Genomic DNA, 17190 nt, shown 5'->3' with positions numbered 1-17190 from the left:
GATTAGAAGACCAACATTCAGGAAGCTGTGTTGTCTGTAGGGAGCTTCCTGAATTTAGAGTTAGGCCTAAAGAACTGCTGGTGAGACCTTGTAGACTATGTTGGTGGGGCCCATGACATAGACCATGGGAAGAGATGCCATCCCTTCTGCAGACCGCAGGGAACAGCCTCTGCAGTTAGAAGATTCCAGATGCAGGCTCTGGGGCCTCAGGCTCAAAAGGAGCCATGGGCTTCTTCCTGTTGCCTTGCCTTCTGCTGGGTCTGGTGCCAGGAAAGGTGAGACTGCAAGGAAGATGCCATCTCAAGAATGACAGCTGTAGGGATCAAAGGTTGGCACCTGCCAACATAGTGAGGTCGGGGCACCCTGTGCTCTAAGAAGGGCTGTGTTCTTCTGGGTGACGAGCCATCCCAGGTTGCTGGGACAGTCATGGGCAAACCAGAGCAGGTGGTTGCTCTGTTATGTACAACCATCTACCAACAGGAATTTAACCAAATCAGAATGGCCATCGGGTCCATTATACCCAGTACTATACTTGTATTTGTAAATATCAGAGTGCCTCAGCCCTATACAAGTCCTTATTGGCTGTATCTAACTCAGTAAAGTAGCAAATATACAAAAACTGCTGAGAGTCCTTGAAATCCCACCCCCACACAGAGCCTGTTTGTATACAGTCGGCCATCTCCGTGGAAGTGGGAGGATACAGTCGGCCATCTCCGTGGAAGTGGGAGGATGCAGTCGGCCATCTCTGTGGAAATGGGAGGATACAATTGGCCATCTCCATGGAAGTGGGAGGATGCAGTTGGCCATCTCCATGGAAGTAGGAGGCACTAACCCCACGGTCTTGGCTGGAGAATAGTAGATGAAGGAGTAACAGGGTCACTTGAACTCCTTGATGTCTTCAGGCCCTTTGTTACTTGGTTTTCAACCTTCACACATCCTCCTCAGTAAAGTCATAGTCCTCTGGAGGACCACTGCCGATTGTGTTTATTGCTTAATTATTTTACCTGCCTCTTAAGAATTACTTGGATCTAGTCTAGGCTCATTTCAGGCCTGTTCAAAGTGGGTGATTTGCAACAGCCTGAGCTTGGCTTTCCTGATTAAATATAAATTCTTTTCTAATGCTAACAGAGCATGCAAAAAGCTGGAGTTACAGAAAACCGTTGGCACTCAGACCAGGAGAGCTAAGAGCATGGGAAGAGAACGTTGAGTGGAGAGATAGAGCTTATTTTCACTAATGCGGTGATTTCACTTAGGGTTGTGATGGCTTTTCAGGGCCTTTCACAGAGTGTAATGAAGAGCCATCTCATTTCTGGGTGTTTATCCACAGAAAAATGAAATCAGGATCCCAAAGAAATAGCTGCACTCCCATGTTCATTGCAGTATTACTCACAATAACCAAGATGTGGAATCTACCCGTGTCCATCAATGAATGAACTGATAAAGAAAATGTAGTGTGTGTGTTTATATATATATATATAACACAGTGAAATACTATTCACTCTGAAAAGAAGAAGGAAATCTTGTCACTTATGGCAACATGGATGAATTTGGAGAACATTATGTTAAGTAAAATAAACCAGACACAGAAAGACAAATACTGCATGATCTCACTTGTATGTGGAATCTAGAAAAGTCAGACTCATAAAAACAAAGAGTAGAATGGTGGTTACCAGGGGCTGAGTGGGAGGGGGGCGGGAAATGAGATGCTGGTCCAAAGATACAAGGTTTCGGTTTTAAGATGAATACGTTCTGGGGATCTAAGGTACAGCATGGCGACTGTAGTTAATAATACTGTACTGTTTACTTGAAATTTGCTAAGACAAATTTCAAGTAGATCTTACGTATCTGCATCTCTCTCTCTCACACACACACAATAGTTAACTGTGTGAGGTGATGTGTTAATTAACTTGATTGTGGTCATTATTTTACTATGTATACATATATGAAGTAATTACATTGTAAACCTTGGATAAACACAATTTTTATTTGTCCGATAAAACTAGAAGAAGAAAGCCCTACTTTACATGTTTGTTTTAACTGTTCCTCCTTTGCCTTCAGTTAACTAAACATGGGGATGAGGGTGTGACAGAGATGTGGAGGAAATAAAGTTAAGATGAAGTCTTCGTCCAGCATTTATTGAACATCTACTGGAAATGACCTGTAGTAGTCCATTTTACATTGCTATAAATTAACATCTAAGGCCCTCAATGGAGGCCGGGGGGCTGGATGGGACAAAAAGGCAGATGAAGGACAAATTCTGATTCTCTCTTCTGGAGTTGGGGCACCTTTCTTTTCCTGCCTTTGGATGTCAGAGCTCCAAGGTCTCTGGCTTTTGGATTCCAGGACTTGCACCAGTGCTCCCGACCCCTGACCCCCAACCTCCACCCAGGCTTTTTGGCCTTCAGCCTTGGACCGAGAGTTACACCATCTGCTTCCCTGGATCTGAGGCATTTGGACTTGAACTGAGCCATGCTACTGTCTTCCCTGGTTCCCCAGCTTGCAGATGACCTGTTGTGGGACTCCTTAGCTTCTCCAACCAAGTGTGCCAATTCCCCTAAACAATCCCTTCACATGTGTCTCTCTCTCTCCCTCTCTCTCTCTAGATAGAGATAGAGATAGAGATAGAGATATATATTCTATTGGTTCTGACTCTCTGGAGAACCCTGACTAAAACATATGGTAACTTGAAAATATAAACTGCTTCACAAATTATTTAAACAAACTAGTGAATGGTACACATTGAATCCGTAGGGGGCTAATAAGGTTAGAATAATAATTACTACCACGGATTGGGTGCCTCCTTTGTGCTCAGTGCTTTTAAATACGTCTCCATCCTCCAGTCTTCATGGCCACCTTCTAACGGATGAGAAAACTGAGTGGTGTTTAATGTGCTCCAGGTCAACAGCCCCTCAGCACATTACTCTGACCTGCTGTGGTGATTCCATGATCCTAAAATATTTGGCTTCTATGAGCCTCGACTTCGGTGTGTACCCACAGTACTTTGTACACAGATACTGACACTCCTTTTCAGAGTTCCAAGTTTAATCTCTGTTGCAAATGCATATTTGCTAGAAAATGTTCTTCCTTAGAGAAGGACCTGTAGCTCTCTGACAGCATTCCTGACACTACACCAGGAACGCTGGCCATAGTGACAACGTCGATGTACCCTGTGATAGGGGTTAGCATTAGGTGTGTAATGCTGAGTAATGCCGGCAGGGAGGCAACAACTGCCTGTGACTTTCAAGCTAGAATTGCTCACTCAACCCAAAGCCACTGGGAAAAGGTGAGTAATGCTTCCTTCCTGCCTCTGCCTGCACAGTCAAATTGTTGACAGTTGGCTCAGTTTCTCTTCTCACCTGTAAAAGAGTAATATTTGTGTAGCCTTGGAACACATGCAAGAATCTGCAAGTAGATATTTGTAATGTGCATGTCTTGGCCTTTTCTTCCACTGTTGCTGGAAAGAAACCCAAAGAACTTAAGCTGTGCTGAACTTTCCAGTACTTCAAAGTAAACTTAAAGGATTTCCTGTTCTTTTTACAACTGTGGTCATTTCCCATTTACCTAAAATCGATATTAGCCACCACTGAAATAATCATAGTTCTGCTAGACTTCTCTGAGGTGAGCTAGAAGGTCTTGGACTTCGAATCCAGACAGGATTCCATGATATACAAGAGGTGGTTGTACTTGAAATTTACAACTCTGTAGTGGAACTTGTGCCCCAGCAAATGGGCCATCAGCCAGTTCAACAGGTTGCCACAGTGTGGCCCTAGTCAGCACTGCCCTGAGCTCTCTGGAATAGTTTGCTTTCCCTCAGATTTTCTCTTTATTGCTATTCTTAAAACACATATTATCTTATATAAAATTATCAACATAAACTGAACCATGATGGCCTGTCCTACAATATGAAAATCTGCATGCTGCTTTAAAATGTGTGTGTGTGTGATGTTGGGGCTGCACTCTTATCATCAAGGTACCTCCATGTCACCTGAGTCATTCAGTGGATGGTAACGTGGGATCTTCAGGTAATTCTGGAGTGGCATTTTGTATCAGAATCCATGCATTTGGGTTTTGATCTGCTGAATCAGTTATTCCATTGAGAAGTTATGACATCTTAAGCATTCTGGTTGGCATTAAATTGTTCTCATAAACTAGCACAGAGAAAGAATAGAGCAGACTTTGGAGCCGGGCAGATTTAGGTTCAAATTCTTACTCTTCTACTTACTAGTTCTTTGACCTAAGCAGGTAATGGATTTCTCCACACCTGTGCTCCCTCATACATAAAATGATCCTTGCAGATGGTCATGGGGTTACACGGAACAACAAACAGAAAGCACTTGTACAGTTCCTGTTACTAAAGATGCCTCAGGGTGTGCTGGCTCCCTGCTGGCATGGGCCACTGTCTTCTGCCGTTCTGGAGTGTGACAAGTTTCTTCTAGGGGTTGTTTCAGGGAGGTTCTCCCAGGTGCAGAACTGAAGCTTGGCTCCATCCACTTACTTCATGTCAGAGAAACCTTTTTTTGTTTTGTTTTTGAGATGGAGTTTTGCTCTTGTCGCCCAGGCTGGAGTACAATGTGTGATCTCGGCTCACTGCAACCTCTGCCTCCTGGGTTCAAGTGATTCTCCTGCCTCAGCCTCCTGAGTAGCTGGGATTACAGGTGTCCACCACCATGTCTGGCTAATTTTTGTATTTTTAGTAGAGATGGGGTTTCACCATATTGGCTAGGCTGGTCTCAAACCCCTGACCTCAGTGATCCACCCACCTCAGCCTCCCAAAGTGCTGGGATTACAGGCATGAGCCGCTGTGCCTGGCCCATGTCAGAGAAACTTCTAACTGTCCTCAATCCTGACCACATGGTCTTCCCCACCAAGGAGGCGATGTTCTAAGCTGCCCTAATTTAGAGCAAGAATAAAACTGCCAGACCAAGCACTTAAGATGCTCAAGTGCTCACAGTAGTTTTGTCATTAGCTTCTTCAAGAAGTGGGAGCTAAAGTGAAGTCAAGAACAGGTCATCCAGATGTCTGTTGGTCAAGCCTTCCTCTAGGAAATGTGCACCTTCCCAGCTGGCTGGGGAAGGAAAGTTTTCCCAGGACTCCGTGTTAAAACTAGAAATTGTTGGGCAAATTGGGAAAGCTGGCCACCCTGCTAATGTTCCCCTACCCAAGGCGGGGTTCCCCTAAATGGACACTGCACAGAAGCAGGGGTCCCCTTCTGGGCCTTGGCACACTGGGCAGCTGTGTGAGCTTTGGGCCTAGGTTCCTCCTAGGAGATGAGGGTTGAATGTCATGATTTCTCACATCACTGTTGGCCATAACAGTCTGGTCCTGGCTGAGTCGTACCTGCCCACCTTCCCAGATGCCTACATTGGTCTCTCCTTAGCACCTCAGGCACCTGGAAGGGAAATGGCATGAGAGCACTGGGGGCACTTGGCAGACACTCCCCCTTTCTGAACTGTGGAAATGACTTGCCAAGCAGGTTGAGAAAACAGGGTCCTCGGGTCCTGATAACATCTGCCCAGCCTGAGCCTGCTGTTTGCCTCCAAGGGTGTGTGTAAGAGACAGCTCTCAGAGCCCACTTAGGGAAAACACACCCCTCCACGTCCCAGCTGGCCTGCTCTGGCCTATGAGAGTCATCATTTATTTGCGATGCTGACTCCTCTTATTCTCTCCCTAAGTCTGAGAAGTGGACCCCTTCTAAAAGCCGAAGGAAGGAATGCAGTCTCTTACCAATGATCATGTGATCTGATAAAGGCTACAGGCTGCAGATTCATTTGTGGAATGTTCTGCTTTTTATTGTTTAGATTTCAACACTTTAAGCTTCAGGGTGAAAGACCTCCAGAGACTAAAGTTAACCTCTCAGTGAAAAAAGTGCCATTTACAATTTTCATGTTATCCTTCTCTGTTGCTTGATTCTCTTTATATGATTTGGACTTTGGGTTTCATTTATGGTCCAGAGAGATTGGCCATCAAATAGAAACCATGAACTAACACACTCACATAAATTCATAAATCAGGCTCGTGGCACTGCTCACGACATTTCCTCACGTTGCTTTCCCTCCTCCCTCCCTTTCTTGATTTTTGTCATCTATCACCCATCTATGTATTATCTATGTATTATTTCCTTACTCAGTATCTGCCCCCCTGCTGGAATGTAAGTCATCATCCAATCCAGGGAGCTTGGTGAACCCCCAGTGCCTTGTGCAGTATTTGGCTGTTCCATATATGCATGTGAGTGAATTCTTTGTGTTGTCATCAGTGACAGCCTTGATTCAAGCTACTATTGAATAAATAGCACAGTTGTTTTGATATCACAACGCAGACAGTAGATTTAGGTTTAGACAATTCTGTAATTTCCTGTTCTCACATTTGTAATTAAGAGTCCTTCTTAAGCTCAACATTGAGTAATCAACAGGGTGTACTGAAGCCAGGATCCAGGTCTTTCCACTCTGATCCTGGGGTTCAGATTCTCACTTTCTAAGGAAATTAATATTCTATTTTGACCTAAAGTTAATAGTTATTAGTGATTTAATACAGTCTCCCCTTCAGATCACATTTCAACTTTAATCACAATTTTTAATGAGATAAGATAAAGACGACAATCGGCCGGGCACAGTAGCTCATGCCTGTAATCTCGGCACTTTGAGACGGAGGCGGGTGGATCACCTGAGGTTGGGAGTTCAAGGCCAGCCTGACCAACATGGAGAAACCCCGTCTCTACTAGAAATACAGAATTAGCCGTGCATAGTGGCACATGCCTGAAATCCCAGCTAGTCGGGAGGCTGAGGCAGAAGAATCACTTTAACCTGGGAGGCAGAGGTTGCAGTGAGCTGAGATCGCATAATTGCACTCCAGCCTGGGCAACAAGAGTGAAACTCCATCTCAAACAACAACAACAACAACAACAACAACAACAAAAGATGACAATCAACCGTAGAGTTTGAAGCACTGTAGCAGAGAAAATTAGGTGGCCATTGCTGGACAGGAGCACATGTTCTGGGATTTCTGTGCTGCCTCCTGTCAGCTGCTCCATGCCACTTCCAAGACCAATATTATAAGGTCCTGATTGAGACACTCAATTTCCTTCATGCTTAGTATTTGTAACCTAGAACATTTAAATACTATATAAATCTATTTGATTCATCAATGAACGTGCAAAGTGTAACCACCTAAGCATTGTGTAAGCCCCCAAGTTTACCTGAAGGGAAAAGGCAGCTGCTGTTGAACTCTGCAACATAAGCCACACCACCCAATGCTTGGACTGCTTCTGAACAGGTACAATAAGAGAGTTTCTACAGCAGGCTGAGTATCTGTCCATATTCTTCACAGAAATAAAGAAGTGATGTATTTCTTCTCCTCAAGAAAGCCCATCTTGGCCGGGCACAGTGGCTCACACCCATAATCCCTGCATTTTGGGAGGCCGAGGTGGGCAGATCACTTGAGGCCAAAAGCTTGAGATCAGCCTGGCCATCATGGCGAAACCCTGTCTCTACTAAAAATACAAAAATTAATTGGGCATAGTAGTGGGCACCTGTAATCCCAGCTGCTCAAGAGGCTGAGGCAGGAGAATCACTTGAACCCGGGAGGCAGAGGTTGCAGTGAGCTGAGGTTGCTCCATTGCTCTCCAGCCTGGGCGACAGAGTGAGGCTCCAACTCAGAAAAAAGAAAGGAAGAAGAAAGCAAGCCTATCTTTGGATTCTTATCTAGGGTTAGGCATAGGCCATTGCAAGACTGAGCAAGAAGTCAGAGTCTGGCTCAGCCAGGGCAGCAAGAAGGATGATCGGGCTTCCATGACTCACCGGCTGCCCAAGCCACCACACCCTCAGGGTGCATGGTGCACACTGAGAGCAAACCCACCATAAGAAGAGTCTGCCTTCACTTAATTTGCTAATGAGAAAGATTACAAACTGTGCTTTTGTTTGTATCTTTGTGCCCATTCATTTTCAAATGACAATGTTAATAAAACACGAAGAAAAATATTTTAAGCAAAAGACTGATGAAACAATTAAAAACAATTGAAGGAAAGCAAAGTTCAGAATATTCAAAATTGCTTTGACTGCATTTCATCTTGAGGAAAGTCGATGATTTCAGGTGCCATGCATTCACCTAGGACAAGCCTTGGAATGCCTTCCCCTCATTTCTACTGATAATCCGATGAGAGAACACTCAAGAAGAAAGGGAGAAAACGGAAGGCAAGGAACTGTAATGAGCAGACTCTCATTTCAAATTTTTGCCGCTTTACTCAAACTCATAAATCAGTATTAATAAATGATAAAAATACTTTATTTCTTTAATACAGAATATACAATATTGCACTCCAGTTGCAAATAGTGTATAGAAAAAGCTCTGTTTAGAAAGTGCCATAGCAATTGTCTAAGTCTACTAATGTTTTCTGGCATCACCAATGATAACCACAGTGCTGAACTTTGAACCAACTGAAAAAGGCCAATGTTCAATAAAGCCTCCTTTTTGTTCCAGTTTCAGTGCCCAGTAGTTTAAAACATTCCATTATGTTTCATTACATTTTAAAAAATTGTCATTCTTTCATGAACAAATAAAACTACCTTGCAGCTGTCACTATTGCCCATTCTTGTGGGAAGCAATCGCAAGCTTTTCATCCAGAATGAAATAAACAGTCTGATTTTTCTCAAAGTCACTCAGCAAATTGGGGTAATTCAGGTTTAGGCAAGAAGTTCTTTAGTTTTACTTTTTGTATATATTTTTAGAGACAGGGTCTTGCTCTGTCACTCAGGCTGGAGTGCAGTGGTGCAATCATGGTTCACTGCAGCCTTGAACCCCAGGGCACAAGTGATCCTCCCACCTTGGCCTCCCAAAGCATTGGGATTAAAGGCATGAGCCACCAACCCTGGCTGAAGAAAGAACTCACCTCTTACACATACTCAAGACATGGAGCTGTGGCATGAATCTGAATGGAAGGGAAGGAAAATTAACTCACTTCTTTAGGAGTCTGATGCCACCCAGTTCCCCTGTTCTTCATGCCCCGTTTCTGATATCTACTTCTAGAATTCACTCCAACTGAATTCTTCTCTTTTCCTGTGCCACCACCAAAGGTGCAAACATTTCTAAAAGATCTTGGTGGCTTTAGTGGAAACCATTTTGTTTTTATATTTTTCACCGATGATATGAATGATGAGTCTGCATGATTTTTATCTTAAATAAATCTGCCCCAGGCTGCATCCATCCTGTTCTGACAGTAGAAAGGCATGCACACTTTTACTTAAAGCTTTCATATATAAAATTGATGGGACATCTGAAAATAAGGGAATTGGGTATATGAAAAGATCCTTTAAAAAACTGCTCTCATCTTTGACACTATCTTTTTTTTTAACTAAGTTCAATACAGTGAACAGCAAAATAGCAGCATTTTTAGAGCAACCATTGGTGAAAATTCTTACGTCAGGGGACCTGCTGTCCTGACAGAGTCTATATTCAGCCAGCAAAGGCTCCCTAAACGTGTATCTGAGACTTATTTGAAAACAAGTCACCACAGTACTGAGTACTGAACTGAGTGGCAAACACTCCACTTGCAGTCAATGAAAATCCAATTACACAATATACACAGAGATGACCAAGAAGAACATGATTTAAAATTATACTGACAAAAACTAAAATCATATGAAGTAAAATAAAACTATCTGAAGACTAATAACCGTGTAAAAATAAATATCTAAGTAACCCAATGACCTACTCTCACGGTAAAATAGTTACGAAAATAGAATACAATATTAACCAAGACTTGAATAATTCAAAATGAAATGGTTAACAAAATATCATATCAATGAGAAACCCATTTCTCTCCCCTCCACATTCTTCTATCTAATGATTTTCTTCTTGAAAAGACATATTTTGATACTAAGCTTTCGAAGAATTGGCTGGGTAACAAATTTTCTTTGGGTTATTTCTCAGAAGCTTCTGAATCTGAATCTATTTACTCTGGGTGTCATAAGCAAGTTCAGAATTAGGGACCCAGTAACCCCCATGAACATTCTCATTACAGCCACCCTCAGGCTGTCCCGTGTTTCAAAATATGCTCTTTGCAGAAAAGAGTGAATTGGTGTCAAATTTGGATTGATTACGTCACAGGTGGAGGTGTGAGTCAGATCAAAGGGCAGGGAAGAGGTCCTGCCTCAGATGCCTGTGTTCTGTGTAAACCAAAGTTTTCTGTTCTTTTTGGAAGTTGGGAACAAGAGAACTATGGAGTACATTCTAAATAGTACTGCAAAAGTGAAATGTTGTATTCATCTGACCAAAGGAAACTCCAAGATTCTTCCGCCAACTCTCCAGAAACTGTCCAGTTGCAATAAAAGGTTTTGTTTATCAGTATTTAAACTCTAACTTATTTTTTAATGGGTACTTCCACATGCCTACAACCCAAATGGAGAATGACATTAATAGAATGACCTTGTAGCCCTCAAGTTATTTTAAAAGTGCTTTCTGACTTGTTAAATAAGATTAACAGTAGTATAGTTTGGGAATTAACCGTAATTTATAGTGCAGTAATGCTCTGGCAGTTGGGGTCAGCATGTGTAAGTGTGTGTGTTTACTCTTTTTTGACCACAGAATTGAAGCAGAATATGCCTTTTTATGATTACTTTGATTTAAATGATGCTAATCAGCCCAGGATGGTCAAAAGGGGCACATAGCATTCATGCTTGGTTTTTATTTCCCTTGATTTAAAAAAAAATCAACTTAGATATTGTTAAAATGCATCACAGTACCTCTTTGTCAGCAAGTCAGTCAAAAAGATTTCCAAACAGCTTTACGGTTTCCAGCGCCCTCTGGAAGTGACAGCAGTTTCACCTCTAACAAGGAAAACGCCTCTTAGAGCTTTAGCTGTTACAACTCAGCTAAATTTCAAGGTCTGTGTTCCCATATTCTCTGTAGTATTTTAAACCTTCTCAGAGCACTTAAGCTTTGTCAATGGGATGCTGTATTCCTGGTAAAACAGCAATCATGTGGTCACCTAGGCACACTGGCCAAATGGTCCTGGGATCCCAAGTCACCCATGAAATCCTTCAAGAAGTCTTCATCATCGGGAAGGTTTGCTTCCTGAGGAGTAGAAGAAAAAATAGTGAATCAACTCCAGTCTAGACAAAAGTTAGTATAATGAAAACTAAACATTATACTGGTCTGGTCCCTGTAGTTTTTGTTTTTTGACATTCTCTGCATTTTGAAACATCTTCTTTTGCATTTTAAATTTTGACAAGAGGTCAGTAACTTTATTAAATACAGCTATCATCTCGTTTCTCTGGCAGAACAAATTCCATCTCCCTGCAGGCCTCTTCCTGGGCTTTAAAAATTTCTCTTTGCCTCCAACTACTCATGGGGCAGTAAAGAAAACTTCTTTAAATGTTGGTAAGGCCAGTGCTAACTACTACAGAGTTGGACAACAAAATAGGAAGCAATGCAGGCAGTTGAACTAAATATCTGAGGTCAAACAGATTCCTCCCTTTTCAAACACCAATATCTCTTAAAGGCCCAGGTGCGGGTCACACAATAGGGAAGAGTGGCCTTATGGCTACTCAAGCCACTTGTTTACCTAAAATGTGCTCCTAGTTGCATAGCTTCCCAGAATAGTCAAAGAAGAAAAGAAAAGAAAGCTGGGATGTTCCGGGTTTATTTCTTCTGTGTCTTTGCAAATATGAGACACAACTCTGTTCCAGGAGCTTTCAGTGGACTTCTACAGGTACTTCTTTTTTCTTTGCGTCAAGGATTAATGTGAAGATAGCTGTGGAATTGTCCAAACATTTTTGCCTTGAAATTAAGCAATGTTTTATCCCTAATTTCCCAAAGGACAAGTTATTTATGCCAGTATTAAAAGCAGCAACTTATATATTCTATGCAACAGAAAACCAGAAAGATCTAAATTTTGGCAAGTCCCCAGTTTGATGAATTGAAAGACAGGAAGATGACTACATCACAGCAGATAAAAGAGATATTTTCATAAACTAAGCTCTGGGAAACAGAATACCAAAATTACCCATGTACAACCATTACTCATGGGTTCCCCAGTGGACTTGTGTGCAGATTATACGAGTCATTGCCCAGTTCTGATAGTCTCAGTTTTGAAAAGCAATTATCTTTACCCCATGGGGCAAGAAACTTATAAACTTATTTAGTTGTATTATAATTAAGATACTTTTATTATAATTTATAAATCTCTATCTACCAAGAGGACAAAAACCTCCAAATTAAATATATTTGTTTTCTCTTTCACTTAGAAAACCTATATTTGTTCATCTCAAGTTTTCTGAATCTTTCAAGAAATCCTAAAATGAATCCTTATAAATTTCAGCAGAAAAAGCACAGCTTAAATTCCTGCTTCCACATCTTCCAGAAGTTGCAGAACTGGTCTCAGAACAAGGGACTTCTGCAGGAAGTCAGAGGACCGCCCCACGGACCAGGTGTTCACACACTGTCCTGGCTTTCCCTGCTGGTCTCCTCCGGTGGGAACACCAGTGCTGGGAGGTGGGGAGGTGGGGAGGTGGGGAGGTGGGGAGCTGTGAAGGTGCTGAGGTCACGAGCAGACACTGTTCCAGTGATCTGGAGAAAGCCCAGGCAGCTCTGTTCTCTTCACAGCCCCTACCCCCAGTAGCCGGGCAGTAAGTCTCTGCATTGCAATTTCAAAGATACAATGCTGTTTTGGGTCTAGGGAAGTACATTAGTAAAGAAAATCTTTATAGTGCTGGTGACTACCAATTCCATATAAAAACTGGGGTAGCTTCTGTGGGACTGTCCCCCTGCTCTGAGAAATAATGTGAAACTTCTCAGAAGACAGTTGCCATTGTCTCCAGTCTGGAACAAACGGGATTCAGGTGGAGGGAGACATGAGAGGAGGAAGAAGCCCATGAGCCTTTTTCCTGCCTGCATCCTTAGTGCCTTCCCAAACCTGCTCTCACTTTCCCTCTTCCTTCAACTATTTCTCTTTGTCATAAAAGTGAAAGTTCTCACAAGCTAACTAAACTTCTTATATTTTTCATAGGTCCAAGCCTAAAAGGTCTTTAGGATTTAGTCTATGAAGTCAACTGAATTCTCATTCAGGTCACTATTTTGACATTGGCTAATTCGAGATGGGAACCAGCCTGGGTCTGGAGGGATCAGAGCAGGCTGCTTTTATTTCTATTTTGTCAGGTTTTATTTTGGTTTCATTTGTATGCCATATTATTACCTCCCCACTATTTATGCCACCAAGTCTACCTACTGCCTGCACATGCTCTGGCTACCTGGAGGGAGCTTATTCATAAATTTACTTCTCATGTATTTCAATAGACAATTTTTTTTTGTTTGTTTTCTATTTCTGGGTTTCAATCATGCAACACAGATTATTACTACACAGACTAGAAAATGTAGAGGTTGAAAACCATCTGCCTATCTCCCTTCTTTTTATGGACAAAGGACGCCTGGTCCATAGTGCAGGAATCACTTGCTAACATAAGACAGGCCCTTAATTCTGGTTTAGTGCTCTATCCACTAGACAGTGTCCCTCCACGGACCAAGGCCACTCTCCAAAGCTCCCGCCCTACACATGGTGCTGTCATGGAAGTACCCTTGCCAGCATTCATTCATCTCAGATCCAAAAGACAATTTGTGAAAACTAGAAATTAATGTTTGTTTGCGTTTTAGAACTTTGCCTATATATATTTGTTGGGGACTTAGGCTAGTGGAAAACACAAATCTTCTCTAAATTATAAGGAAGAACTTAAGTCCTGAGTCTTCTAAGTTCAAGAAAAAGAATGAATTATCTTCTTCTCATTAATTTTCATGTCTATACTAAAGTCATAGCCAGAGAAGTTATTGGAGATATTTTTAGCCATCAAACATAGGTGAGCCCTGTGCAAACATCTCTTGGGCAGCCTCCCCCAAACTCTACAGGCTGCCATGCATCTTCAATTAGTTTATCACAATGGCAGAAAGTAATTCCATCTCATGATTTTTAAAATTTACTTATAGCAAGTTGTCATTGAAGGGTAAGAGGAAAAAAAAAGATGTCGCAATGTTTAAATTCTTGGTTCTCAAAGAGAGCCCTGAAAAGGTACTTTCTCTTCACTACTTTCCAAGATGTCCATAGGGAAGAGCAGGGTAACAGTGAGGACCAGCACTCTTTAGTTCCCCAGTGAAAAGCAAAAAGAGCTCGAGGTCAATCCTGCACTACTGGTTGTCTAAAGGGAAGTTACTTCCTGTAGTATCATCAGAGGCAAATAAACTATAGACTCTAGTTACAATCTAGTCCAATTTCCCCAGTTTAAAAAACTGAAGCTCTCAAAACAATTTAAATATAATTTAGTCAAATAAAGATTTTTGTTGCTAAGTGAATGCCAAAGTGCTGACAAGATCCTATGAAGTTCTCACCACTTCAGCACAGGCCTCCAGGAAAGTGCAGGGAGCCTTCCTTTCCGTTCCAGTAACACAGCAGCGCCTACCTTGGGCTGCAGGGGGACTGGTCAGCTCCAGTCAAACATCAGGACTGCCCACAGCACAGGTCAATGAACTCAGGAACTAGGGCTCTCGAGCTGTTTTCAGCTCAGGAAAGAATACTAGGGGTGTAAAACTGCTTTCTGGCAGCATTTTGGATTTCTCCTGTTTTCACAATAATAAGCCAAATGGGACATGTTAATTTGCAGAATTGCCTTTCCAGGCAGCCAGACGCAGCGGACTCCTAAGGGCCTGGACCTGCAGGTACCTGGATTGGTACCTTCTGCTCTTCAGCAGCGGGGGCTCAACTCACAGGCCTCTGTGTCTGTCTCTTGGGTCTCTTTCACACTGTAGCTCAAAATCGCACTCAATTCTAAGCATCAGCTGTAACTGGCCATCGCCCAGTTCGGTCACACTCACCAAGATTCACAGCCCCGCACACGGCCAGCCCCGCCCCCAGCCTTCTGGGCACACACCTCGGGTCGGGCTCTGCTCCTGGCTGGGGGTCTCCTTGGCCTTCTTACAGGTGTACAGCCACTTGATGATGCGGGCGTTCCTCTCGATGACCGAAGTGGTGCTGGGCACCTGCTCCATCAGCTCCTCCTCCTGCAGCCCGTCGTCGTCGCCGCCGCTGTGCCGGGAGAAGCCGCTGCCGGAGGTGGCGACGCTCACGCTGCGCACCTTGAGGGTCACACAGTCCGACTCCGCGGTGAAGTTCTCCCTCCCCAGGGCCTCCACCACCTCGGGGTCCAGGCCGCAGTACTGGAAGAAGGTGTCGGACTCGGCCAAGGCAGCAGAGTAGCGGCAGCTGAGGTCCGACTGTGAGCGCTGCAGCCCCCGACGCCTCACCACCCGCGGCTCTGGGCCAGGGGGCGCGGCCGGGACACTGGGGGGCGCCGCGGAGCGCGCGGCTGGGGCTGGGGTCTCGGGGGGTGCGGGGTCCGCTGCGGGGCCAGGCGTGGTCGGGACGGTCTCCGGGTTCCCGGCCTTGCCCTCGTCTCCCGTCCGGGGCACCGGCGCCTTGTCCTTACCCTGCCCCTGGAAGAGCTTCTTCATCAGGCTCGCCCTGGGGCCGTCGGCGCCCGGTCCTCGCACGAATTCGCATTTCTGCCGGTAGATGATCAGCGAGTCCGGTCTCAATGGCTTCCGCGCAATAGCCCTGCGCGCCACCGGGGCCGGGGTGCGGGCCGGGGGCCCAGGCTCGTTCCCCGGGCACTTGATCGCCCCCGGACCGCTGCCCTCGGAAGCGACGCCCCGGCCAGTCCCCGGCCGACTCCGCACGTACTTGGCGCGATCCGCCGCCAGCCTCTCCACTGCGCTCCTGCGCGCCGGCCGGGGGGCGTCGGGGTCCCGGGGAGCCGCGGGGTCCCGGGGAAGCAGCCGCTCGTTCGGGGGCGCGTTCAGGGCCGCCAGGGCACGCATCTTCGCGGGGAATGGACCGACCCGGGTTCCGGGTCCAGCGGAGACGCGCTCGAGTGGCAGAGCCAGTCAGTCCCCGGGCCGGTTCCGAAGTCCGCGCCGGGTGGGGAACGGCGCCCCAGTGCCCAGCTGCCCAGGCCTGGGGTTGGGGAGAACCGGAGTCTTCACCGATTGGCGAATCTCCCCAGTTCCCGCCCCTCCCGACCTCATTGCCCACACCAACTGGCACCGCCCCCGCCCTGGCCGCGCCCCCGCATCCCCGCTCGTCCCCGCCGGTCCCCGCCTCCTCACTCCTGCCCGGGCCCGCCTCCCTCGCCGCTCTCCGGGTGCCAGCGCCCGCCCTCGCCTCGCGTCCGGGGTCCCGGCTCTCACCTCCTGCCCGGTGCCGTCCCCGCCCCCTCTCACCTTCTGGCGGCGCTGCCAACCGCCTGGAGGACGCTGGGGCGAGCAGGCTCTGAACCCCCACTCGCTCAGCCCCAGATCCCCGAGGTCACTGCTGGACGCAGGCATTTCCGGGGACAGGGAGCAGAGGGGACGTCCCCCACCTCCCCCGGGCAGGTGCCTCACATCCTTTGAATTCTTAAAGTGACCTCATCGTGTTTGGAAACTTGACTGTTTAATTTTCTCTACCTGAGCTCATATTCTTATTAACAGAAAGGAATAGAACTTAAGAGGAAAGAACACGCAGCGCACGCCAGGATCAGCCTACGTGTTGGGTGGCGAGAACGCAGGGACTTGGATTGGGTCCCACTCGGTCGCTGGCCGGCAGCGGGCGTGGCCAGGCCCGAGGACCGAGCTAGGACTCGCAGGGGGGCAGGCTGGGGGCCCAGGCGCGGCTCAGTGGATTTGGAAGAAGCCCAGCCAAGTGCCCAGAATCGTTGCTATTTTTACTGTAACCGAGGCAACGGGGAAACCACGAGTTCACCAGGCAGTGGATCAACCTAGGAATGCTAAGGGTCTAAGATAAAATATTTCCCAAATTCCATTATTTCAAAAATTTGGACAAAATACTAAAGATATCTCTCAGACATGTGAAATGTTCACCTTATCGCGTCTGTGAAGACAACTCCGTAACAGGCTGTGCTTTCAGCGTTGTGGTTGAACGCTCTGAGCAGCAGCAGCCCAGAAGGCACGGAGCGCAACAGGTGCAGATGGGCGCCCAAAGTGGACACGAACACCTCACCAACGAGGAAGAGGGCGCAGCAGGGTGGTGCTGAGTGGGCCTTGGGGGTCTTTAATCTCCTTGAGCCCCAGCGAAGCAAAATTTCATAGGGATAGTAGCACAACAATAAATCGCCTTCTGAAAGCCAGACTGCCCAGACAGCCTCGTTGGAACATGTAAGA

At 45.6% G+C, this 17190-nt stretch overlaps 1 protein-coding gene across 2 annotated transcripts; it reads right to left on the bottom strand.

Annotated features, from left to right (window-relative positions):
- Positions 1–8255: 8255 nt before the first annotated feature.
- On the bottom strand, positions 8256–16031 carry FAM110C (family with sequence similarity 110 member C). 2 transcript variants are annotated; one of them, XM_055252423.2, is made up of 2 exons: positions 14848–16031; positions 8256–11064 (listed from the first exon to the last, which is right to left on the bottom strand). In XM_055252423.2, the coding sequence occupies exon 1, from the start codon at positions 15847–15849 to the stop codon at positions 14854–14856; it is 996 nt and encodes a 331-aa protein (XP_055108398.2). In that variant the 5' UTR covers positions 15850–16031; the 3' UTR covers positions 8256–11064; positions 14848–14853. The 2 variants fall into 2 exon arrangements, with proteins under 2 accessions (XP_055108398.2, XP_055108399.2); XM_055252424.2 differs by having other exon boundaries at positions 14904–16031.
- Positions 16032–17190: the final 1159 nt, after the last annotated feature.

This window comes from Symphalangus syndactylus, chromosome 18, assembly GCF_028878055.3.
Source record: "Symphalangus syndactylus isolate Jambi chromosome 18, NHGRI_mSymSyn1-v2.1_pri, whole genome shotgun sequence".
NCBI classification, from domain to species: Eukaryota; Metazoa; Chordata; class Mammalia; order Primates; family Hylobatidae; genus Symphalangus; species Symphalangus syndactylus.
Note: the sequence above shows the minus strand (reverse complement) of the source record. Positions and strands in the feature narration are given on the sequence as shown.